Source organism: Frieseomelitta varia, unplaced genomic scaffold, assembly GCF_011392965.1.
Source record: "Frieseomelitta varia isolate USP_RPSP 00005682 unplaced genomic scaffold, Fvar_1.2 scaffold_279, whole genome shotgun sequence".
Classification (NCBI taxonomy): Eukaryota; Metazoa; Arthropoda; class Insecta; order Hymenoptera; family Apidae; genus Frieseomelitta; species Frieseomelitta varia.
In genome coordinates this window covers 570,281-595,873 of record NW_025110011.1, presented here as the reverse complement: position 1 = coordinate 595,873, position 25,593 = coordinate 570,281, and the positions used below count along the sequence as shown (strand labels likewise).

At 37.0% G+C, this 25,593-nt stretch overlaps 1 protein-coding gene across 4 annotated transcripts in view; it reads left to right on the top strand.

Moving 5' to 3' along the window:
* The window catches only part of LOC122529139 (neural cell adhesion molecule 2-like), an 82,663-nt gene extending 57,843 nt beyond the window's left edge, over positions 1 to 24,820 (top strand). For all 4 annotated transcript variants that reach the window (XM_043654954.1, XM_043654953.1, XM_043654952.1 and 1 more), the window contains exons 5-7: positions 21,089 to 21,244; positions 21,311 to 21,644; positions 22,790 to 24,820. In XM_043654954.1, coding sequence (XP_043510889.1) covers positions 21,089 to 21,244; positions 21,311 to 21,644; positions 22,790 to 22,935 — 636 coding nt within the window. In that variant the 3' untranslated portion in view covers positions 22,936 to 24,820. The remainder of the gene's footprint in view (positions 1 to 21,088; positions 21,245 to 21,310; positions 21,645 to 22,789) is intronic.
* The last annotated feature ends 773 nt before the right edge of the window (positions 24,821 to 25,593 follow it).

Below are 25,593 nucleotides of genomic sequence, written 5' to 3'. Positions count from 1 at the left end.
TAAAACAGAAAATTCATTATATCTCATAAACGAAGACAGATAGGACATATATTTATATGACTTTTTTTCATTATTTTTAGACGTACAATCAGCTCCCAAAGTGGGTCCCACAAGTTACGAAACACCCTGTATATGCAATTTTATTGTACACTCACTAAGATTCCAAATCCTTACCAATAAAACTGAAGTTATAAAATGAATTTGCGAAGAAATTTTTCTATCGAAGCTCTTATAACTGAACAATTATATACACTACATGGTTGATCACTAACAATCTTATCGCAATTCTATACAAATATACATGCGCTAATATTTTTTTACCACTTCCATTGAAAATTTTTACTTACCAATAGAATTGAAACTGAAATAAACATTCATTTCGACGTAAAACTTTACTACTCCCCTACATCCTTGCACACAAATAACGATAAACTGTAAACACCATGCGGCAGCTTGGTGGTACTAATCAGGTAGCGTTGTATTGATCGTTAAACAAACATGGCCACTTAACCCCACATGGACAAGCTCAAGTGGGCTCAAGTGACATCAACATACAAATTCATACGACCTACGACAATCTTGATTCCCATAATGCTAAAATAATGTAAAATAAAAGTTCCAATTATTTGTTAACAGATAATTTCCTTAAACAAACTTTTCGTACTTCCGTACTCAACGCCCTCTACGCAGACATGTAAGTCCCTTCTTTGGGGCCGTTGTCACTACACTAAAAATTTGTAAAGCGCAATGCTATTAAGGAGGTATTCTGGTAATTCGGTTTAAAAAAAATTAACTTTTTTTTTACATTTTCTCAAAGTATATGCTTTCGAAAATGTCTATGTAAAAAGATTTGTTTGAATTCGTAAAATTAGCAAAGTTGGTTAAGTACTTACAATTATAAATGTTTAAAGGAAATGGTGTACCGTTCGCAACGTAAGTATGAATGTTTTTGTACGACGAGTTTTGTAACAAAACCTTCAAATGTGTTTTTCTCAAAAATATTTTATTTTATAATATTATTTATATTATTATTTATTTTTATATTATTTATATAAATTATATAAATTCAATTATATAAATTTATTTATATTATTATTATTTTATATTTTATTTTTTGTACTGCTTGATTGATTTTATTTTATAATATTATTTATATAAATTATATAAATTTATTTATATTATTATTTATTTTTATATTATTAGTACTTCATAATATTTTATTTTTTGTACTGCTTGATTGATTGTAAGTATGAATATTTTTGTACAACGGCTAACAGAAATTTCAAACGTGTTTTTCTCAAATCCATATTTTTTAAACTGGCTGACGGGATATCTCACGTTTTAGTTGATCGATTAACTTGAAATTTGGAGAAAATTTTCACCGGACGTACCTTTATCGCATGAACTACGAATTTCAAAATCTGACGTTTTTTTTCTATTTTTTTTTTTTTTTTTTTTTTACCACTCAAAAGACAAAAAGCACAAGGAAAAATCGATATTTTAACCTCCAAATGGTGCCATTTTTTTTAATTTCCGAAATTTTGCCGTTTTCGTGGTTCATGCGATAGCCATATTTATACTAATTAAGATTCATTCTGGTTTTTTAATTTCAAATAACCAGGTGGACCGGAATCACGTCAGCCATTTGAACCCGTTTTTGAAAACATGCTTTACCTAAGGCTATATAATTTCCACAACTTTCATTAATTTCGTTAAAAAAAAAATTGTAAATACTCTTTAAGTATGAATAAATCTGTGTGCGAAAATTTCATACCAAAATGTCTCATGGTTTCCTTAGAAAAAAATCTTAAAGAAGTCGATTTTTTCAAGCCGGATTATCAGAATACCCTCTTAAATGGTCTATCCGATATGTATGAGAATTTTAGGTGCACTATGGAATCTCGTGACGAGCACACTACACTGAAGATAAAAATTTTCGAAGAGTTTGAAAAAAGAAAGCAAAAACCTAATAATGAATTTGGTGCAATGGCGTTTGGGCAAAGGATGAGCAAAAGAACGAAAGGAGAAGAAAAAATCATAAGCATGACAGGAATATAAATACTATATCAATAAAATGTTTCCAATCTGACAAACCACTGATTGTTATATAGGAAGAGACTATGATAATAGATAACATGCAAGTTCAGTACACGAGATGTTTTATGCGAATTCTGTGGAGCAAATCAAACTAATAATGTATGTATGATAACCATGAATCCAATACATGATAATTAGCTAAATAGCGGTTGCACCACACACTGCAAAGATAAGGAGAATTATACGCATTTAAGCACAAGAAGTTATATTTAGCTCAGTTAGCTGATGTTAAAGCCAAACGAAATATACGTATCCAAAGTTATTTGAATAATGATATTAAAATTATTTCATGATTATGATATTTAATAATGATATTAAAATTATTTCATGATTATGATATTTAATATTAAAATTATTTCATATACTCTATATATGATCTGAGAGTAAATTTAGCATCAAGGACAAAAATTACGAAAAGAGACAATGTACTAAAGGGGAAAAAAAGAGTTAAAAATTTATACTATATATGTACAAGCCAGAGTTGAAAATTTGTATTGCATACAAAAATCTATAGAGTATGCTAGAAATGAGGATTATCAGATGTCTAAAGTTGCGACATGCACATTTAGGGCACTTGAATTTAAGAGTTGGGCAATAGAATTCAAACAAAAACTGGTGCCGACTAAAAATATCTCGATGAACTAATATTCACACCTTTTACCAAAAAACTTAAAAAAATTCAAGATTATTAAAATTTATCCATTCTGATGTATGAGAATCTATGAAAACAGAATCAATAAGTGTAATTTATATACATAAATCCATTCGAATTATGGACACATAGATTGCCGTATTTGGCATAACTACGAATGAAAGCATATATTCCAAATAAAGGTTCGAAGAAAAAAATATTCGGGAAAAGGACGCAGACGAAGAATTTGCATAGGATACTGCAAACGATTCAAAGCATATTGAGTATGGCTGCCAAACGAGCAAAGAGTTATCGTATCAGAAAATAGGATCAATGAAAATCATAAACCTCAATTAGATAGTAATTTTTCAACGAGGAGAGAAAACAAAAAGAAGAAATTAAAAGTGATGGTATGGGTTTTGAGATACTAATAACAGTGTGATAATAATTAGGAAGCAAGCAAGAGGATGATTACCTGTAACAGGAAGATGTATCGATCACAGGATACAGAGCGCCCGGAAAACGAAGAATTGTGAGAACACAAAAGTGAAAGGTTATTCCAAAAAGCGATGTAATTATACTGAAATGGAAGAACGACCTAGTACAAAATAATAAAGCGATTGAGGAGAGTAGAAATAATCTAAACGAAAAGGCTAATTTGGTCTGACTAGCTGCGAACGTGGCTAGCATATTAGTAAAAAATGCGCTATAAGGAAACGATCAGCATGATTGAAAAAGGGTTGTAAGGACAGAGAAAAACAGTTACTACGGCGAAAATTATGACGAAAATTATGAGTGGTGATTTGGGAAGGTGCAAGCTGGACACACGATCATATACTGAATATATCTCCATTAATGAGTCAAATCAGCTGGAGATCACAAAAGCAACCAACAGTCGCTATGTCTTCGACCGAAATAAAATTGTATATATCCGAATTTCTTAAAGAATTAAGTTTACGTAGCCTTAATATTGTTATCTGTAATGATAATAATCTTAATATCGTAATCTGTAATGATAATAATCTTAATATCGTAATCTGTAATGATAATAAAGGAGCACAATTATTATCGAAAAATGCGATTGTATATCCAAGGATAAAGCATAGAGATATTAAGTTTCATAGTTTCATTTTACAAAAGTGGCTTTGCGAAGCGAAAAATTGAGTTTTATTATACATGTCGACAGAAGATAGAATCCCAAACTTGCTAAATCTTTATCTAAGGATAAGCATTTTTTTTCTTTTTTTAATGAGATAGGTATTAAAGAGATTATTATCGTAATAAACAAATGCTCGGCATATATTTATTTCTGCTTTCCATGTTCTTCTTCCACATCCGACAGGCGAGAACATAGTGTGCGAACTCGTAGTTTGGTAATGTATCAATTTAAAATACTGTTTCTAACTCTTACAAAAATTAATGAAAATGTAGAATAAAAGCTTCATTTCCAAATAAATAGAGTTTGAGTACGTTTCGTTAAGAATTATCTTAGAAAACGCGTACGTACTTAAAAAATTCTTCCTCGAAAAGAAAGCGTCTTATAAAAACATTGCATTCTATACTTTGTAGTCTGCGCAAGTAATGATCTCTTGTTCATTATTTATTTCCAAGCAGAACCAATCCAGAACCAGTTAAATTGAAATATAGTAGATAAATTTTCAAATTTAACTTTCTCGAAAATGAAGCGTAGGTTTGCTTGTTACAAATGTATAAACGAATATGTAGGATGTTCTCCTAAATGATATACACAATTTTTCAAATAATTTCAATAACATAATAAAAAAATATTTCAGATAAAATTTTAATCAATTCTACATTAACAACATACTGTAGTAGTGAAAGTCAGAAAGATTATCTTAGATTATCTTGACTTTTTTAAATAGCATTATGTATTTTTAATTCCATGAAGTTATAACTAATATCAAGACGAATTCAATAACTTGTAATATTAAAATCTTCAAATGATCTGAAGAGCAGAAATTGATTATTGATTATTAAGACGTTAAAGAAACGTTACTAAATGGATGTTGCCTTGCCTAGTTTGTTCAAAATTAATACGTCTTAAATAAATATTAAATATATTTATTCTTGATCTGTATTGATAAGAAATATCAATAGTTTGCAATAGCAATAGTTTGATATTTATTTGTTGCTTTAACGAGAAAGTTTACTCAATCAGCTATTGTAAGAAGACATATCTATTCTATCTCAATATGTGATGTATGTCAATATGATATATCAATAATGCTTTTAATATATAATTGAGTCAATATGGATACATATAAAAAATTTTAATAATTATTATTTTTTGTCAAATAAAAATCATTTTATCGATGTTCATCTTGCAATTTGTCAGCTTCCTAAAAATGTGTAATATTTGTATAATTTGTATGATTTGTATGATTCCAATTAAGATTTCTATCTTCAAGATCATTTAAAGGTCATGGAGCAAGTCATCGAATTCATCTTGCAACAGTCACTTCGTGAAATCGAAAATACTTGAAAAAGTTAAGATGATTTTTACTTTTTATCAGCTTTTAAAGCATTTTCTGGCAATTTTCACTATTATAATTTGTAGCTGATGTAGAATTAACTAATTTTAATAAACACTTTTTGATTACATTACCGGAAGTACTTGAAACATTGTGTACACTACAAAAAAGAAAAATGAATAGAAAATCGAGAAGGTGGCTAACTTGAGAGCAATAACGCAAGGAACGTCAAAAAACTGGGACTTCTGGTTTCACAAAGCATTCCTTCGTTTCTTAACATATGTTAAAGCTTATACAATGTACAGTTACTCAATTAAATACAAAAGATTGGTAAATCAAACAAAATCGAGAAACCAAAAAATAAAAAATAAAACATCACGGTGTAGTAAGAAAATTGATTTAGAACATGTGATTAACTGTTTAGGAGGAACTATTTTTATAAAAGCCAAATATCTACAATTTACAACAATAAACACACATTTATATCTGCTATTTCAAATGATCGTAATATGACAATATCTTGAAATATGAAATTAGAAGCAAAGATGACATGAAATATGAAATTAGAAGTAAAGATGATATGTTTACATATCTCAAATTTGGTGAGAAGATACGAAATACAAAATACAAAATCTTTATGGCATAATCTATTTATAAGGGAAATAAAATTGTTTAAAATGTAGAAAAAGTTAAGGGAACAGAAGGATTTACACAGACGAATATCTTTTGACAAATGAGTATATTTTCTGACCACGTTCTGCACAATCAAGTCGCTTGAGATGTTGAAGTGTCGTACAGGATCTGAGCGCCACTTAGCTGTGAAGGCTGGAACGTTTGTCGCCTGGTGGTTGTTAGCTGCAAAAGCGGCTCAAGCAACTCACACAGGCGCTGTTGACGAAGACAGCTGCTCACACTGGTACCGTTGACGAAGACAGCAGCTCACGCAGGTACTGTTGATGAAGACAGCTGCTCACACTGGTACCGTTGACAAAGACAGGTGATCACACGGAGTAGCCTTTAGACTCCCGATTGGGAGAGCTAGCGTGGTCTCTGACTTCAAGGAAGAAGTCCTGGGAATGTGCAATGCACGCCTGGAGGGTGACTTCGCAGGGAAAGTCCTCTGAATGTGGAAAGCACGCCTGGAGGGTGACTTCGTCGAGGAAGTCCCGTGAGTGGTGCGCTTGTCGTCAGGCTTCACTGTGAGCAGTCCTTACTCGTGCTGGGCACGTTGAGAGTCTCGATTGCTGGAGAAGGACGCTGCAGTACTTCGTACGTAGGCCAAAAGGAATTCTCCACAGAGAATTTCTTCTCCGTTGCTGAATCAAGTTCTCGCCTACAACTCAGAGACAAAGCGTTATTTGTTAAAGTGTGCTCGATGTTTGACCGTGGTCACACACAGAAGAACTTGCACTGCACAGATAAAAAAACTGACACTACGTTGCCGAAGTAAACTCGAGGGTTGTTCAGGACGAACTGGACGATGCTCGGGCTTGTGCCCCTTCTCCCAAACTTGGGACTTTGTCAAACCTTTATTTTTCAAACATTCCCGCCCGCCTTCGTTGACTCCGGCGACGAACATTCCTCAAAGGGGGTGTCGATGGGCAATGGACAAACATTCGTGATCGGACGCCGTAAGATAGACGAGCCAGTTTTGATTGAAACTACTCGGACCAGGTTGTCGTCTCCAGGATGAGTCTGGACAACGCGACCTAATGGCCATTTGCTGGGAGGATATCTTTCGTCAATGATGAGAACTATGGTTACGATCGAAATTGAAGAGGATGGCTTGTTCCAGTTGTAGACCGCGTGAAACCGTTGGAGATACTCCTTTAACCACTTTGTCCAAAAGCTTTGCACCATCTGACATATTTGTTGCCAGCGAGAGAGTCGGGCTGGTTTGAGGTGAGTTAGGTCCAGCTCAGGGATAAGGGTTAACGAGTGCCCGACGAGGAAGTGACCTGGTGTCAGAACAGTGAGGTCATCCGGGTCATTGGTCAAGGGGCATAATGGTCGCGAGTTAAGAATCGCCTCGATTCTCGTCAGGAAAGTGCTCATTTCCTCGTGAAGAGTTGTCCCAACTACGCATCTCAAATGGTATTTCATTGACTTTACTCCAGCTTCCCACTTTCCGCCAAAATGGGGGGCGGCGGGGGGATTGAAATTCCACTTCGTGCCGTCATTAGAAATTAGTGACGCGACCTTCTTATGCTCACTAGAAGCTTTTGAGAAGAGTAATTTTAACTATTGATCAGCTCCCTTGAAATTTGTCCCGCAATCGCTTGTCAAGGTAGCTGGAATTCCGCGGTGAAGCGATGGTAGCCGGCAATAAATGCTTCTGTCGAATAGTCGGTTACGAGCTCCAAATGGATTGCAGAGATTGAAAGACAGACGAAAAGGGAGACCCAGCACTTGTATGTTCGTGTTGATCGCCCCTTCCATGCTTTGAGAGAAAAGGGACCTGCGTAATCTACCCCGGAATGTAAAAATGCTCGAGAAGGATTGACTCGTGACGATGGCAACTGACCCATTATTTGTTGAGCTTGAACTCGACGGAATCGTGTGCACTTAATGCATTTAAGGATAAATGAGCGAACAGGTGCTCGTCCACCAAGAATCCAGTACTTATTCCGGATATACGAGAGTCTGGCGTCGAGCCGTGGAACGTTCGTTCATGCGCGTCTCGAATGATTAAGGTGGTCAATGCTGAGTGCCTTGGAAGGATGCTTAGCGAGCGGATTGAGTGATGAGTGCTCAAGTCGGCCGCGGACACGCAACAGGTGATGACTGTCGAGAAAGGGACAAAGTTTCGTAAGAGGGCTCGACTTTGGGAATTCCGTAGATGTCGAAAGTAGTTTGATCTCGGTTGAAAAATGACTGTGTTGGGTTGCTGCGATCCAGAATCGCTGAGCTTCGGCTAGCTCCTCAGGTGTGAGGACGTGAACTAGAGACGTGTTGGGAACTCGTCTGGCTCGCAACAGAACTCGCTTGCAAGTGATACGAAGTAGTCGATTGAGAGAGGAGAAACGATAGACAAGATCCCAAATACGTTCGTCAGCTGAAACGTGCAGACTCTGGATGGTCGAAGACTTTTGTTCTTCCAAAGCTTGAGGTTGTTCTTGCGGCGATGGAGAATGACTTGGCCAGAGGGTGGGATCATCGGAGAGCCAAATTGGCCCAGATCACCAGAGCCGATGATTGTTTAATTGCGAGGCTAAGAGACCCTTGGTCGCACAGTCCGCGGGATTGGTTTTGCCGGAGATGTGCCTCTAGCGGGCTTGAGGAAGTGCTTCTTGGATGAAACAAACCCGGTTGTGAACAAACTCCTTCCAACGAGAAGGATGTGAGGACAATGGATGAATCCGTCCATAAATGAACACCATGTGTCGGCACATTCAGGACTCGCTGCATGTGAGAAACTAACCTTGTGAGCATTACGGCCGCTGATCATTCCAGTCGCGGAATGGTCATACATTTCTGAGGAGCCACTTTGGTCTTTGAACAAAGGAATGCAGTGTGGACTTTGCCAGGAGATGGGCACACGCGTGCGTAAAGAAATGCTGCCATTGCTGATTGTGAGGCGTCGCAGAAACCGTGAAGGTCAATACTGATTGCGGAGGTTGTCCCAAGCCACATCTTGGAATCTCAATTGTTTCTAATCCCACCATTAGCTGCAGATTCCATGCCAGGTCTGCTTCTGAGAGTCCGGCAATTGCTCGTCCCAAGATACCTTTATTGCCCAGAGTTCTTGCAAGAAGACTTTTGCTCGAATAATGATGGGCGATAGGAGACCGAGAGGGTCGAAGAATTGAGCAATACAGGAGAGGACAGCTCGTTTCGATGGGTGTTCAGATATTGATCGAGTGAAATGGAAATGGAGAGTGTCTGATCGTGGATTCCATGATAATCCGAGGGCGTGAACGACATTGTCCTGAATGGATCTTGAGTGAATGGGGTTGTGGTGCTGAGCCGGAATGGTTGTCAATACGTGGATCGTTACTAGTCCATTTGCGCAGCGGAAAGCCGTCCGCCATGCAGAGCTGAGACACCTGCAGCGCAGTCTTTTTTGCTTCGTCGATGGTGTCAGTTCCTCCGTAAATGTCGTCGACATATCGTCCGTTCTCCATGACGCTGACAGCGAGTGGAAATCTATGACCTTCGTCTTTGATCAGCTGCTGGATTACTCTGAGTGCGTGATACGGGGCACAGACCAATCCGTAAGTAACAGTGGCAAGTTGATAAGGGATGCGTACGCGATCTTCTATCCACAGAATTCGCTGGTAAATTTGATCCTCGGGATCAACTAGAATTTGGCGGTACATCTTCTCGATGTCACAGGCGTAAATGAATCGAAATCGACGGAACCATATTAATACATCGAAAAGGTCTTTCTGCAATTTTGGCCCTGTGTGGAGGATCTCATTGAGGGGCAGTCCGTTAGCGACTCTACATGACCCATTGAAGACGACTCGCAGTTTGATAGTGGAGCTACTCTCTCGTATGACTCCATGATGAGGAAGATAGAAAACACGCGACGGGTCTGGTTCGCCGTCAGGGATCCGGATCATATGCCGAAAATTGTGACACTTCTTCACGAACGCAGCATAAGCTTGGAAGTATGGTGGATCCTTCTCAAACTTGCGCTGCAGGTGATGCAGCATACTGATTGCAGAAGGTTTCGAGTTCCCCAGCAAGCGACCGGTAATTTAAACGGTAGACGAACGACGTACTTTCCGGCTGGGGTTCGCGAATGGGTGGAGGCGAAATGATTTTTGCAATCTTGTTCGGTCGTGGACAGAGTTTTCTTCTCTGATCCACTGACTTCCTCTTGGTGCCAAAATCGTTCCAGTAATTCATGACTTGCATGACGATTATAAGGAACGATTACAAGGAACAATGATAAGCTTGAGACTCGACGGCTGCTAAATGAGAGTGGGTTGGGCCGGGGATAACCCAGCCAAGTTTTGATGCCTGAGCGATAGGGGCATTTGAAGGATCTTTTATAATCGAGCCTTCGAGAAGATGCCCGTATATCTCTGCTCCTAGGATAATGTCGATGCCTCCCGTGTTTGCGAAGTGCGGATCGGCTAACAGTAAGTTTTCCAAGTGAGGCCACGTCGCGGGTTCGCTTGACAGTTTTGGGATCATTTCAGTCAACTTCGGAAGTATGTAGGCATTGACTTCGAACTCAAGGGAAGACTCAAATCGAGGTTTAATCAGGAGTCGAACGACTCCTTCCGTTTTGCCGTTACATTGTCTTCCGACTCCTATGACTCGAACATTGGACGATTTACGAGGGATACGAAGTTGATGAACTAGTTGTTCGATAATGAGCGATACCTCAGACCCCTGGTCCAAGAGAACTCGTGCAGGAGCAGGTTCTCCGTACTGACTAGTCACTCTGACTTGAGCGGTCGCTAGCAGAACGAGTGCTCGAAGAATGATCGTGATTGATCGTCACTGAAGAGTCGTTGGCGGTTGATGGTTTAAAATTTGGAATCGACTCCACGGAAGTCGTGTTCGTTGAATCGCGCTTAAAGGTCCGTGATCAGGGTTTGACCCTGAGGCCAGGTGTAAAGTTGAGTGATGCCGGCTTCCACACTTCAGACAACGCCGTGACGACCGGCACTGTCGAGCATGATGCCGTCCAAAGCAATTGAAGCACAGCTGGCTATGTTGGACAAACTGTCGTCTGTTCTGCACGGTCTTTTGGTGATAAATTGGACACTGAGATAAGTGATGTTTATCCGAGCAGAGGAGGCACGTGGATTCTGGCTCAGCATTTGATGATCTTACACTGGCAGAATGGGAACGCGCGGAGTGGGTTCGAGATTGAAGGGGAGGTCGGGACTGCGATTTTTCGAACGTTTGGAGCGACAGAAGTCGCGACAAAAGGAAATCGCTAAGTTGCTCCCAAGTTGGCGGCTCTTTGGAAGAACACAGATGCTGTCCCCATGCCTTGACGGAATCAGAATCTAACCGTTGGACGCAAATGTACACGAGCATGTCATCTCAGTATTGGACTGGGTGTTTCAGAGTTTCTAATGTGCGATATATCTGCGAGATTGACGTATAAAGTGCTTCCATCTCAGACGCAGATTCCCTGGTCATTTTTCTCAGAGAGAAGAGTGAATGAATCGCGGAATGAACTAGAAGTCTCTTATTTTCATACAAGGCGGTAAGTGAATCTCACGCCTTTTGAAAATTCTCGGAAATGGTGTTCTTAAGAAGATGGGAAGCAGGACCAATAAGACTAGTCTTTAGGTATTGAAGCTTTTCAACGGCGGAAATTGTTCCCATTGGACAAAACAAAGGACGTGAAGAAGTCTCGGAATGACAGCCAGTCCCCGTGGCTGCCATTAAACTTTGGCAAATCGATCCGCGGAAGGCGGGGTGCATTAACGAACTAATGGTTGGCGACTGAGATATCGACCTTTCTGGCGATGTTCTATTTGAGTGAGGTCGTTGATCAGTCAGCAAGGTGGACATTCTAGCGGCAGTTTCCAGGAAACCGTCTTTTGTTGCCTCAAAAATGTCCTCGACGAAATAGGCATGTTCTCTTACCTTGTGGCGGTCAGTACTGTCTAACCTCAATATGGCGAGCGTGAGCTTATCATTCTGCGATTCGAATGACTCCCAATCACGATTCAACTGTCGCAGTCTGATCTCTATGCGTTCCCGAGTGATTGGTCGAGAGGTGAGACGGTCAAACGCTTTAGCGATTGAGGCACTCAAGATCAGCTGATTATCGGCTCGTTGCACAACGTGGTCAAGTCTCATTTTGAGATTCGTCTGTTTTGTCTCCCTCTGTGAATCCGGCTCGAAGGACCAAATGTTTAAAATGTAGAAAAAGTTAAGGGAACAGAAGGATCGACACAGACGAATATCTTTTGACAAATATAGTATATTTCCTGACCACGTTCTGCACAATCAAGTCGCTTGAGATGTTGAAGTGTCGTGCAGGATCTGAGCGCCACTTAGTTGTGAAGGCTGGAACGTTTGTCGCCTGGTGGATGTTGTTAGCTGCAAAGGCGGCTCAAGCAGCTCACACAGGTGCTGTTGACGAAGACAGCTGCTCACACTGGTACCATTGACGAAGACAGCAGCTCACGCAGGTACTGTTGATGAAGACAACAGCTCACGCAGGTACTGTTGATGAAGACAGCTGCTCACACTGGTACCGTTGACAAAGACAGGTGATCACACGGAGTAGCCTTTAGACTCCCGATTGGGAGAGCTAGCGTGGTCTCTGACTTCAAGGAAGAAGTCCTGGGAATGTGCAATGCACGCCTGGAGGGTGACTTCGCAGGGAAAGTCCTCTGAATGTGGAAAGCACGCCTGGAGGGTGACTTCGTCGAGGAAGTCCCGTGAGTGGTGCAAAGCACGCCTGGAGAATGACTTCGCTGAGGAAGTCCCGTGAGGGCGCGCTCGTCGTCAGGCTTCACTGTGAGCAGTCCTTACTCGTGCTTGATTGTCTCGATTACTGAAGAAGGATGCTGCAGTACTTCGTACGTAGGCCAAAAGGAATTCTCCACAGAGAATTCCTTCTCCGTTGCTGAATCAAGTTCTCGCCTACAAGTCAGAGACAAAGCGTTATTTGTTGAAGTGTGCTCGATATTTGACCGTGGTCACACACGGAAGAACTTGCACTGCACAGATAAAAAAACTGACACTACGTTGCCGAAATGAACTCGAGGGTTGTTCAGAACGAACTGGACGATGCTCGGGCTTGTGCCCCTTCTCTCAAACTTGGGACTCAAGGCGACAGTCTGACGCCACGATGCGTTTATGCACAGGCCTGCCGGAGACGTGCTTTACCTCGGTGCGAGCGATTCGTCTCGGACAACAAAGTCCAGACACCAGGAATGTAGGCTCGCATGAGGCTCGAACACATGACGCTCTAAGTGCCGAGAAATATCTAGAATTGGTTCCTTTCAAGGATTGCTTTCTATTAAATTTTAGCCTTGAGAAAAGTCTAGAAGAAGTCGTTTTTTGAAAGAATTTTTGTTTTTTCCTAGGCCAAGCGGCTGGGGTTCTAAGAATTCCACTTGAAGCATCCGCTGCTTAAGAAATAAAAAGTGGAAGCGTGAGAACGAAAGTTGGTTTTTCCATTGCCTTTGTTTTTAGTTAGTTAAACAAAAATTATTGAATTAAATTAATTACTGCATAGAAATATTTTAGTTACCGTAATGATTAATCACAAAATTCCCAATTTTCAACTTGCAAAGTGTATAAAATTATGAATCATTCTCTCTCATATTGATTGCTAAATCCGGATGACAGTTACGTTCCACAAGTATAATTATTACAAATTGTAAAAGTAACATTTTCACCCTATCTAAATTCTTAAACAAATTTCACAAATAAATTATAACACATTTCATTTCGAGTAAAACAAACGAATTGATAATTAAAAACAATTATATTGCGATATCAAGCGTGTATTTAAGCTCCGTGAGAAACATAATTGATTCACGAGTCATTGAACAAATCCAGAAGGAGAAGAAAGTATAAAAATAGAATATTCGCAAAAATGTTTGAAGTTGAGGAAAGTCGTTTCAAGTTCTTCGATGAATACGACCATAAGAATTTATTTAATATATTCTCCAATTCATTAAAAATAAAAGGACCATAAGAATTTATTTAATATATTCGACTATAAGAATTTATTTAATATATTCTCCAATTCATTAAAAATAAAAGGACAGTTTTAATTAAATTCAAAATATTTTATATCGTTATATTCGTCTCAACGATTTATTTATAATATTTATTAATATTTATTTGTTTTGGAAAGTTGTTATTCCATAATAGATACATGAACAAGGCATAAAAATTGAAATTAATTGTTTTAAATTGTGCGGTAATGCATTCTTTGAGTCAACAGCTGTTGTAACCATTTTATTCTGTTTTTTTTTCCTTTTTAAACAAGAAATATTTATATTATTATAATAGGAATATTAGAATATTATAATTGATATTCTATAGACAAGGAACCAGTTGAAAAGAAATTGAAATTTTGGCGTACGAAAGCACGAGCGCGAATGTGTAAATATATCGTCCTATAAACCATCCGAAATGAAACGATATTATTTTTGCTGTCGCTGAGAGAAATATCGTTTCGGATGTTTCTCAAAAGTTGTGTTGTGCTCAAAACCTCCATGTATACTTCCAAGCTCTTGTAACTGGTAATGTACGACGCACGTTCACTTCAAAATTGCACCTAGCGTTGACTAAAGATCGATTCGCACCCGACTGGAATTTTAATTCGAATCGCCAAGGAATGTTCCCAATTGCGAGTACCAATACGCATAAATAACTAAAAAAAACGTGCCGCACGTATTGCGGTAAATGCTACAATGATCACGATTTAAAAAGACTAAACTATGAAAAAATAAATAACAAATAGATTTAATTTTATGGCAGTATTCGTGATAGAACTTCAATCGATTCTGATAAACTGATAAAAATTACTTGAAATGTAATAATAACTGTGAGTGTTGGCTTTGTGTGAAAGTATAATATGTATATGTGTGTCTGGTGTGTTGTCTTTTGTTTTTAAAAGTACGGCTGGAGGAATGAGAAGAAACCGGAGTGTGATTACAAAAAAGAAAGTGTGCGAGAAATCAAAAGTATCAGCATTATAACTAATTTGTATTTGTTCAAATATATATTTTAGTATTATTTTATCCTGTGATCCACTCACAGTAACAAGCAAGCTGGCTGAAGTTCAAACTAAAAATCGTATCTGTTGGCTGTATCTGTGACATTATCTGTATTGATAATATGTATAAAATGGCCACGCAGAGAGAATAGTCGATGGTATCGATAAGAGATACGCAATATGCGGAGGGAAACATCTCGAGATTATATTCAAGTATACTGCGACGAGTATAAATTTCACAGTGGTCGGGAGCAGTATGAATATTTCGGAAATCGGTACACGTGCGTTCGAGATCGAGAAGGAAATTCCATTGGGAGTCAGGAACTTCTCCAATTTTCTGGTTCGAATAGCGAATTGTCTCTGAAAGCGGCGGGGGAAGTTCGTCTTGTCGAATATCGGTTGCGGCCACTCGTGTACTTTCTGAATTTTTCTTCTACCCGGCACGTTAATCGATCCGGGAAGCGATTCATAAATCTTCTCTCTTATTCTGCGATCGGGTGACAAAGAACGATCAAGAATGAGACAAGTATAATTTTCAATCGGCTTGCGAACGATAGACGATCAGCTTAGGAGACAGGAGGAAATATTAATGGGCAAGGATTTGAATAATTATCAAGAAATTTATGGATTTCACTCGGCCGTACGACGATCGTTGCTTCATAATTATCTTTAATGGACGGTAATTTTAGACTGAAGCACGGTCTGAGTGATTTGGAAATTTCTATCGCATCGTTTACCGGTACATCGCGATCGAAATGAATTCTATCAACTCAAAAAACGAACGATTTTACCGCTTTCACTTTTCATTCTAGAAAAAAAGACGTAGTATTTCCACAACTCTAATTAACGATAGAATGCAAACTGTACGGAAACAAGATTGATCTATTCTCGGCTCGATCGATGTACCTACGGTTTCTGTATGATTTGGTCACCGAAATAACGTTGATGGAAAGCGGAGAACATATCTCGTTTGTCTTGTTATCTCAATATATGTATGTGTGTATACACGGTTTGATACGTAAATGAACGGATGATTCAAATATCAGTCTAATATGCATAATTATTTCCTGAGTAACAGCTCGTTATCCACATTTCCAAATAGATGAATACGGCAAATACGTCGAGTCGGCTTAAAGCAACTACCATTTAGTGTCAAAAAAAAAAGGAACAAAAAATGAAAAACGTTACTCGAGAAATGTTACTAGAAAATACTAGAGAATACTGAGAAAATAGTATTTTGAGCAATATTGAGTTTACTCAAAGAATAACGTCATTGTCGAAGGCATCGCAATAAGACTACAAACTACTTGAAATTAGATGAAAATATCGCGTATCGTGAAAGTCTTGATTACGTGCATCGAAGAAAGCTAAAGGCAACGAAAGAAGAAGACAAAAACGATAGCTTCTACTTTGTCGAACCGATTCGAGGCCAAGACCAGATGGTGGCAATATGGCAGCGTACGGAACAATACGGCCGCCGATTTTCTCATAAACCGGTGAACTTTTGCACGAGTTTTTCGAAGAAAGAGGGAAACAGATGCCGCTCCGTTGGCTAAAAGCTAGGTTGTCAAGGAGAAAGTTCGTACGTTAAAAGTCCATTAAAAACGCAACTGTCTGAAGAAGAAACGAGAAATTGCATTCGCTTTCAAAGTATCAAGCGTTGAAAAGACTTTTAACGAAGGGACATAATGAAAGAACAACGGGCATCCTCTTTGAGCATCAACAACATAAATTTTGTTTCGGTAATTTGCATTTTCATACGTATTCTATTGACGGGATGTGAGACAAAATGGTTTATCTTTTGACTTCGGTAGCTCCTCATTTTCCTTACTATTACTTTCACCTGTATTACGTTCACTTTTACAGTTACTTTCACCTGCTTTGTAAAAGAAAATTTCTTGGAGAAAACGAAACACATCGTGTACGTTTCGTAACGATAAACAAATGCAATTAACATTGCGTACAGATATTTACTCACGCAGAAAACGCAAGTCGACCAACAAACAGAAAACAAATATTTGTAGGAATATAAAATACGGTGGAAGAAACTGCAGTGTTAAATATGCATGCAAAATGTAATTAAACAGAAGATTTACTACCTACGTGTGGATTCTCTAACCATGTATTACGATATACGGTCTTATCGCGTGCGCTCTAGGAACACACCTGCTATTTATCTATTCGACAATATCGATCTAAAACTTGCATCATCTATCTATTAAGCGAAGAATAATTGCTTTTGATTTCAAACAAAGGGATTGTCCAAATGATTAATGAAATTAACATACGAAAATAACGATGATAATGGTGGACAGTATCTCGCAAACGATGCAGAGTATCGCAGGAAATCGTAACGCGGGAAAGGGGCAATCGATACTGCAACAGGCAAGATACTATTCGATAGAAGATCGATCTTTTCTTTAATCTTTTATTCATAGCACACAGGCGCGCGTCAAGCTACTTCATCTCTTGATACTCGTTTCTTTTTTTCTGTTTCGCGCTTCCAACTACACACGCATTTTCAAGCTCGTATTTTTCTGCTCGGACGCGTTACTTTTCATGCACGAAGAACGGATACGTGAACATCGGCACGCGTCCCTTTATGTGGTATAATGCGAATATTCGAACTTACATTGTAATACTCGTATAAAGTGGCAGAGCTCTCTCTCTCTCAAATTCTACTACAATGTAAGATTAAAATACAACGAATAAGAAATTAGAAATGCATTTTGTCTGAATTGTCCAGTATTATATATTTTATGTGAAAAATTCGTAACATACACTCCCGCTCAAAAATCATGACAAATATTATATTTGTTTCAAAAGTGTGAAAAATTAAATATCACACAGTGCATAGTACGCTTGATGAAATTGTCGATACTTGCAATACTTTTAACATCGTGAGAAGAAATCGATAAATTTTAAGAGAAATTTTGTAAACGGTTTGCATTTTCGAGAAAAAAAAAAAGTATCTTTACTTTACCTTCTTCAAAACAGTGTAAAACCATTACAAATATCAATATTGTAAAAGAGAGGTTTCCAAATAAATTTAGATAATGTACGAATACTTTTTGTTTCCTGTATACACTTGACACTTGACAGATTCCATTGAGTTTAAAGGAATTTTAAAAAAAAAACATACTATTTCATCAAGAGTTTTATAAAATATATCAATTATCTGTTTTTTTCCTGTTTGTTGTGCAGTTAGTCATTTTGAAAAATCAAAAAGTCATGAATTTTGCGCGGCAGTGTCAGCATTTATTTTCTTTATATCTACTTTTATATATTTCCATCAATTAAATTAAATTAAAATATTTTTGCATACTTTTTAAATATTATCTTCGATATTTCGTTTCTCCTATTACCATAAATAGAGTAATACGAATTATAATGTAGTCACGTTCATTTCACAAATAGAAGAAATTTATTAATATCAAGAATATACTTGAAGCAAAATTGTCTTTAACCATAAATCTTCGTTCATATTTTAAAGATATTGTTCCGAATAATTGTTAAAATTCTCAAAACCGCCGTGACGATGTAGATTCACAAGACCACTCGAATTTTACAATTTACATAGTACGTATAGTCGGTTGATACGATACTTCGCATTCGTTAACTCCTATAGACTAAGCACGCTAGTTAATAATATTCATGAGAAACGTACAGCGTTCAGTTTATGTTTAACGAAGTTTACATATGTACGAATACATCCTAAAGTTTCGCGATTGTACGTTTCCTTTGTAACTAAAAGCAAGCTTCGTTGCTGTAAGAACCTTTAGAAAGCAAAGTGTACACTTTGTAGCAAGTAGCAATAAACTTTCTCGACACTCAAACACTACGTGTGTCATAAGAGAAAATAGAATTGCGCCGTTCGGTACGAACAATACAATTACGAAACGATTCATTCGCTATCCTAGATAAACAGAGTCTATTTCGATTCCTCTGTTAGCCTATTTCGATTCCTCTGTTAGCCGGGACTTCGTTTCATTGTGTCTCCGAATCCTTTCCTTTTTTTTTTTTTTTTTTTTTAAATTCGAACACCACGTGAAAGCGCAAGATAAATCGTGGATTTTCGTAAAGGAAGTAGAGGCCGAGGCGACGGCCGAAATTCAATAAATTTATCGCGATCACGAACCGTTCTTCCGAGGGAGACATTAATTAAACGGCGCCGATGTTATCACACTGCTGCGTTCACACGTGCAGAGAAAAGCCTGATTAATGGAACTCGGCTGACCGGAAAAAAGGATTATTTTCTTCTTTTTTCTTTATCGCTAACGTAAAACGAAGATTTGATTAAGTCTGCACTCTAATATCTTTCCCGTGCAGTCTGTCATTATCGATTTGGCCGAAAGCCGATTATTAAAGCGGAGACAAATACAAATCGAATCGGGCAGCGAAATTTTTAGAGAAATTTTCACCCGTGAGAAATTTTTCGAAAGCAGAATCACGTGACTAATGGGCAACGTAAAGATCAGATGCTTTATTATTCGGCTCATTTATACTCGAGTGTTCTCGTAATATAGGAGTACTTATCGAACCACATTAGAAAATCGCGAAACCTGTCTGCCGTGAACGTCGAGTATACTCGACGTAAAACAATTAGGATACGCGAATGGTCGGCCTTCTTTTCGTCAAGAACTTCAACGAGACTGATTTCTTTCTGTTGACTGGTACAGTCAATTACAAGCTTCATTTTATCATAAAGAGAGATATCAGGAAATAATTATACTAAAATTATTAGTATTAATAACTAATAAAATGAATAGAACGTACTTCCGTTGAAATAGTGATTCTATGATCGTTCGAATTACAATAAACGTAACGTAAAATCGTCAATCATGAGAAATGAGAGTCTCGACAGAGACGATGTTTCGTATTTTGCACGATTATATCTGTCGAACTAATGACAGAAAGAACAAGTTGTTAAAAAACGCTTCATAGTGCAGCGAAATCGTACAACTGGTCAAGCGTCAAAGTTTATTTGTTTTAACAGCCGAACAAATGATTTGGCAGAAATCTGCGAAAACAAGAATTCTCTCAGAGTTGTAACAAGTATATTCTATTGTTAACTGTGATTCAGTTCCCGTTGAAGAAGAGAATGTTGCAGCAACTGTGATTGTCAGAGTGCATCGATCGGCGACTCAAGTTGAAGCTGTAATTTAAAACCTCGCTATATTCTAAAGGCTATCCGTACATTTTCGTAATATTCTTAGCTCGCTTACCATTTGTGTGGAAGAACGACGTTCGTGCATTTTCTAAATCGTCTTTGCTGCGAATGCAAGAATAACGGCTGTCACCAGACGAAAATAGCATTACGGATGGATAAGCTGGATGACGATGTTTCGTACTTACAAGGAAGAGGAAAGGATTTCTTATTAAAGCTACTTTCCTTCAGTTTTGCTGTGCCATAAATATCACAAAAGAAGCGGTCTCTTGAAATGAGTACCAATAATATTTCTTAGCTAAGAGAAATATAGAAAACCGGAAACACCATCAAATATACAAAATCTTCTTAACTGTCAGAATTATAAATGTAATCGTTTATCTTTAGTTTCTAAAATCTCTTGCGTCCAAATATTTTTAATATACAAAATAATGGCACAACCAGAAATGATTCTACATTAAAAGATAAATTGAAAAGAAGGAATAAAAGTTTTTCGAACAAAAATTAGAAAATTTATCAAACACTTAAATTTAGCTAATTTTGGTCAAACAAACAGGAGATTGTTCTATCTGCGAAAAATAAAAAATATAATACCCTTCATTTTCGAAGAAATTCAATTTTAAATACTCGTCTACTAAGCCAATTAACTAAATATATTCAAAGCTCTTTTTTTTTGAAAACATAATTTTAAATGAAAAAAATTTTATTCTGCATTTTTCACTTACTTTCACAGGTAAAATAACTCTCTATTTCTTCACTTCTATCTAGTCTAGAATTAGCCAAATTCAAGTTGTCTCAATGAATTTTCTATTTTCTTGAAAATAAATGACAAAATTTTATTCTTTCTTTTTAACTTCTTTATTCTTTGATGTCACCTTCTTTCCAGTACTATGGAATTGAAAACACTCTGTATATAACTTGTGTGATGATTATTGCCTGATGACGTGCCTCCGTACAATACTTTTAAAAATACAACTACTATAAACGAATTCATACGCTATTTGCGTATTTTCATGCAATGAAAAATTTGTTCATTTTAGGTGACTTGGATCAGGCGAAAAGACCGACAACTATTGACGCTGGGTACAGGAACTCATGTCATCGATACGCGATTCATGGTTGTGTCAAACACTCCAGACTGGACTTTGCTGATTAAAAACGTTAAACGCGAAGACGCTGGACTTTACGAGTGCCAGGTAATTTAATACATGAAAATGTCTAAACAGATTGAAACAATTTGAAACGCGTTTTTATCGAGACAGATTCAAACGGAACCGGTTCAACAACGATTCATTCGTCTAAGCATCACCGAAGCGTACTCCATGATTCCCGGAGGACCGGATCTTCACGTCAAACAAGGATCTAGTCTTCGATTGGAATGTCAACTAATAGCATCGACTGAGGCACCAAGTTTCATCTTTTGGTATCGCGAGGGTCGTATGATCAATTATGACGATGAACCAGGGGTGAAAGTTGAGGCTACAAAAAATGGTTCGATTCTCGTGGTTGACAAAGTGAAACTTTCTCACGGTGCTAATTATACTTGTTCACCCAGTAATGCCAAGCCAGCATATATCATGATACACGTAATCGAAGGTGTGTTTTCTACTTTTTCTTCCTCTCATTTTCTCGTAGCCGTTTCGTTTCTTTTTCCTTTACGAATATAAAGTGTACAGAGTGTTAATTTTAAATCGAACATCTAAATTATTCTTTCCTAGTTTCTATTAATGTTAAGAAAATGTCAAGAAAAAAAAATTACTAAATAGGATTTAAATGATTTCAAAGCGTGCATTTAATGTTACTTAAAAACAATCCTGTCATTTTGATAATTCTTTTCATCATACTTTTTTGACATATTAACATTTCTTTACTATGTGATATTACAATCGACAGCGATCTATAACACGTTGATCTGGAAGTGATCTCTAAGACGAAGAAATGGATTTCATTCTAAGCGATATAAAAATAACATAACAAGAACAGTAACATTTATTTCATGAACTGATCAAAATGCTGGTCAAGACATGTCAGCACACGATTATGGCATTTCTTATGGTATTTTGGCGATACATTAGTAGAATATTTATTGAATCTCTGTACTACACAGTAGTCGCAAATTTCACAAAAAGAGTTTTATTTACCAATTATACATTAACAACTCTCTAGCTTAACGCAATTCAAACACTATTACAAAAATACAGTTTGAGCATTCCGAAAGTATGTAGGTATTTATTAAATTGCTCGAAAGTTTACTAACGTTTATTACGTTTACAAAAAAAGAGCAAAGAGAAAAAAATAAATATCAATTTTATAAAAAAAATTTGTTAACATTAATAAACTCTTCAAGATCACTTCATAGTCACGGTATTTAGCTCGCTTAATTCTCTTTGACTACGGCGTCATATTATAAAGAATAAATGTTAATACGATCATCTTGAAAAAAATTGTCAAAACGATCTTCAAAACAAATTTGGTTTTAAATGCACGCCTTGAAACCAGTTAAACCGTATTTGGTCAAATTTTCTTAACATTAATAGCAACCGAAATCATTTAAATATTTGACTTGAAATTAACATCCCGTTTACCCATTACCTTTGCAGTTTGCAAAATCTTTCATTCAGATGGTCGTTCCCTTCGCTCATTTACTTGTGCAATATTTAATTTTCATCCTAACTTTTTCACTTACTGTCCGTTTTCACTGAATAAACGTTATTTTCTCATTGTTATATCTCTGTTTGTAGAAGAGGAAAAACCAGCAGCTATGCACGGCGGTGATCGGCGAAATGCTACGTCGAGAGCGTCCATCAACGTCATGTTGATTTTTCTGACTTTCCTCGGTATACGCATCTCGAATCAACTTCGTCTGCGGCGTACCTGCGTCACGTGACCAGCCCACTGTGTCAACTTTGTCACCGAATTGATGCCTGCCGCAAAATTCCAAATAATTTTGATTCCATTTCCTTTTGCTTTACAGTGTTACTTGCGCTCCAGCGACTGGCATTTAATGTTATCGGTAATTTGCTGAACATCTTTGCTTGTTAATTTAATCCGAAACTCCTCAGGTCTGATCTCTTCTTCCTAAAGTCTTCGCTTGAAATAACAATAACAGTAACACTTGATGTCGCACATTCATTGTGAAATTTTCATACAATTTCAGGAAGCAATTTGATTAATTTACGAGATATCACAATATGCCGGAAGTTAAATTTTCAAAATTCGATATTTTGGAAGCTTCGTTCCATTAGATGTTGAACATTAAAATACGCAACATATCTGCAACACTAGGTACAAAGTTGAACAATTTTCCTGAAATATGCAGTGAGACATAAACTCAAGCAATATCAAATCAAGTATTCCATTTATGTTAATTATATCGTTCAATTATATTTATCGTCGTAATCGTATGCAAAGGTTATGATGACTTTTTACTTCGATGCAGTCACCTGAAACTGTATCAAGTCGAAAAAAATAACTATCTTGTTACATTTAATTAAACACTGATGAACGAGTCACGCCAGATATTTCAGTAACAGGAGGAAAAAGGACGCGAAACATTTTATCGATATGAAACATTTTCTCGCATTCAACACTCGCTTTCATTCTCTTGTAAGTCGTGTATTTCCTCGTGCATTTTATAAAAATGCTGGAAACTGTTTCGCAAATAATCGTCGGAAAGGTTCAATCGTAGAAAAATCAATTTCATGTAACAACGGCGCGTTAACAAAGAATTGAAAAGACATTGTCGAGCGCTCAGGCAAACTTAATCCGTCAAAAATGTCGCGGAATATCACTTTATAATGTTTGCCGTTTGAATTAGCACAAAAGTGAATCCGATCAATTCTAAATTGTAAAAACTGCGTATTCACGTTTTCGACAAAAGCTTTGCAAATTAACAATGTTCGAACGAACTGAATCATACAGTCCACTGTGGTCTTAAATTTTTTTTTAACGCACCTTACGCTCGTAAATTTGCAACGGTTTCAAACAAACACGATTATATTCCGAAACCGTGTGAACATTGTCCAAATTAAAATACGAAACGAAAAAAAAAGAGATTAAAAAAATCGTGGACAAATAAAAAATTTCGTGTCTACTCAGTTTTATCGTTTGATATGCTTTTTTCTTTCTTAGGAAAATATTAAATGTGTTCAACAAACGATAATTGGACGAAATAAGAACTCACATACATATACACAACAGTCGTTCGTTTAATATGCTTCCGTCGGAGGAAAAGAGAAGAACCTCTTCTACATACTCTAATACTCGAATCATCATTTTCAAATATTAGAAATAATAAATGTTATCAATGCGCATACACACTTGTATGTTAATTATAATATCTGCTCCAAACTTGAGAAGAATTTCTTTCGCGAAACACAAAGATTTTGCAATATCTTTTTACAGAAAACGAAGCATTACGTATGTCTCATTAAATAACAACATTATATATTTATTATACATATGTATTTACTGTTGTATGTTTAATGTTTCATCAATTTCGTTAATTAAGATGCTCCTTATATATAATATCATAGAACACGTTAACAACAATTCCATACTCGAAATTGTATTGATTGATATTTATATATTCGATTCGTTTAATGATACATAGATGTATCGAGTGATTTTAATATAAACGTTCAACACTCGTTTCCGTTGTCTTGCCAGAGACGTATGAATTGTAAGAGTAGATTCGTAGAATAAAATAAAGCGTCAGATTTTCATCTCTACGGTATAACGTACAAAAAATAAAATTGGACATTTTGAATCAATCACGTAATAATTATTTTACGAAAGAAACGCATCTGCGACCGACGCAAATCCATACGTAAATCGCCTTAACAACGTCAAATCAGGATTTCTCGTACTTCACTGTAATTCCATTTCGAGGAATTTTGCTTCCAGACAATGCAATAACCATCGTTCCACCTACAGTAATGTATAGTAAAGATATATGTATCATCGGTCGAGAACACACCTAATCGCGTATTACGTACGAAGTAAGTACTTGCAAGATGTTGAACGGGAAAATTATGGCCAATGGAAATGTTAATCCTTCGAGAATCCCAATGGAAATTCGTATGTAACATGACCGTGGTTAGTTTTCCTACAATCCTTGCAATGATTATCTTCGTCGTCGATCGCCAAATTGTCGAACATCGTGAAGCAAAGGTAAGTAACATCGTACGCGTACAAAATTCGAAACTTCCAACGATCCGTTAGTCACGCTTCGGACATCTAATCGATTTGCTACCTTAATGAAGCGGTCGCCAATAATTGTAGCTTATTCCGTAACATTAATCAAAACTCGGCAGAGAATGTATATACCAGTTAATTCAGTGTCAGTGAATATGCATTATCACATTGCACCGCAAGCGAATTCTAATACTTTGGACGATTCTCAGTTTTTGAGTAAATCAATTGAATCAAAAGGATACAATTTCTCAACTTTAGACATTTTTTGCGCCTCAAATGTAAAAGTTATTCAAATTTCTTTTGCAGAAAATGATTTCTTAGAAACCTTTAATTCTTAGAAACCTTTAAT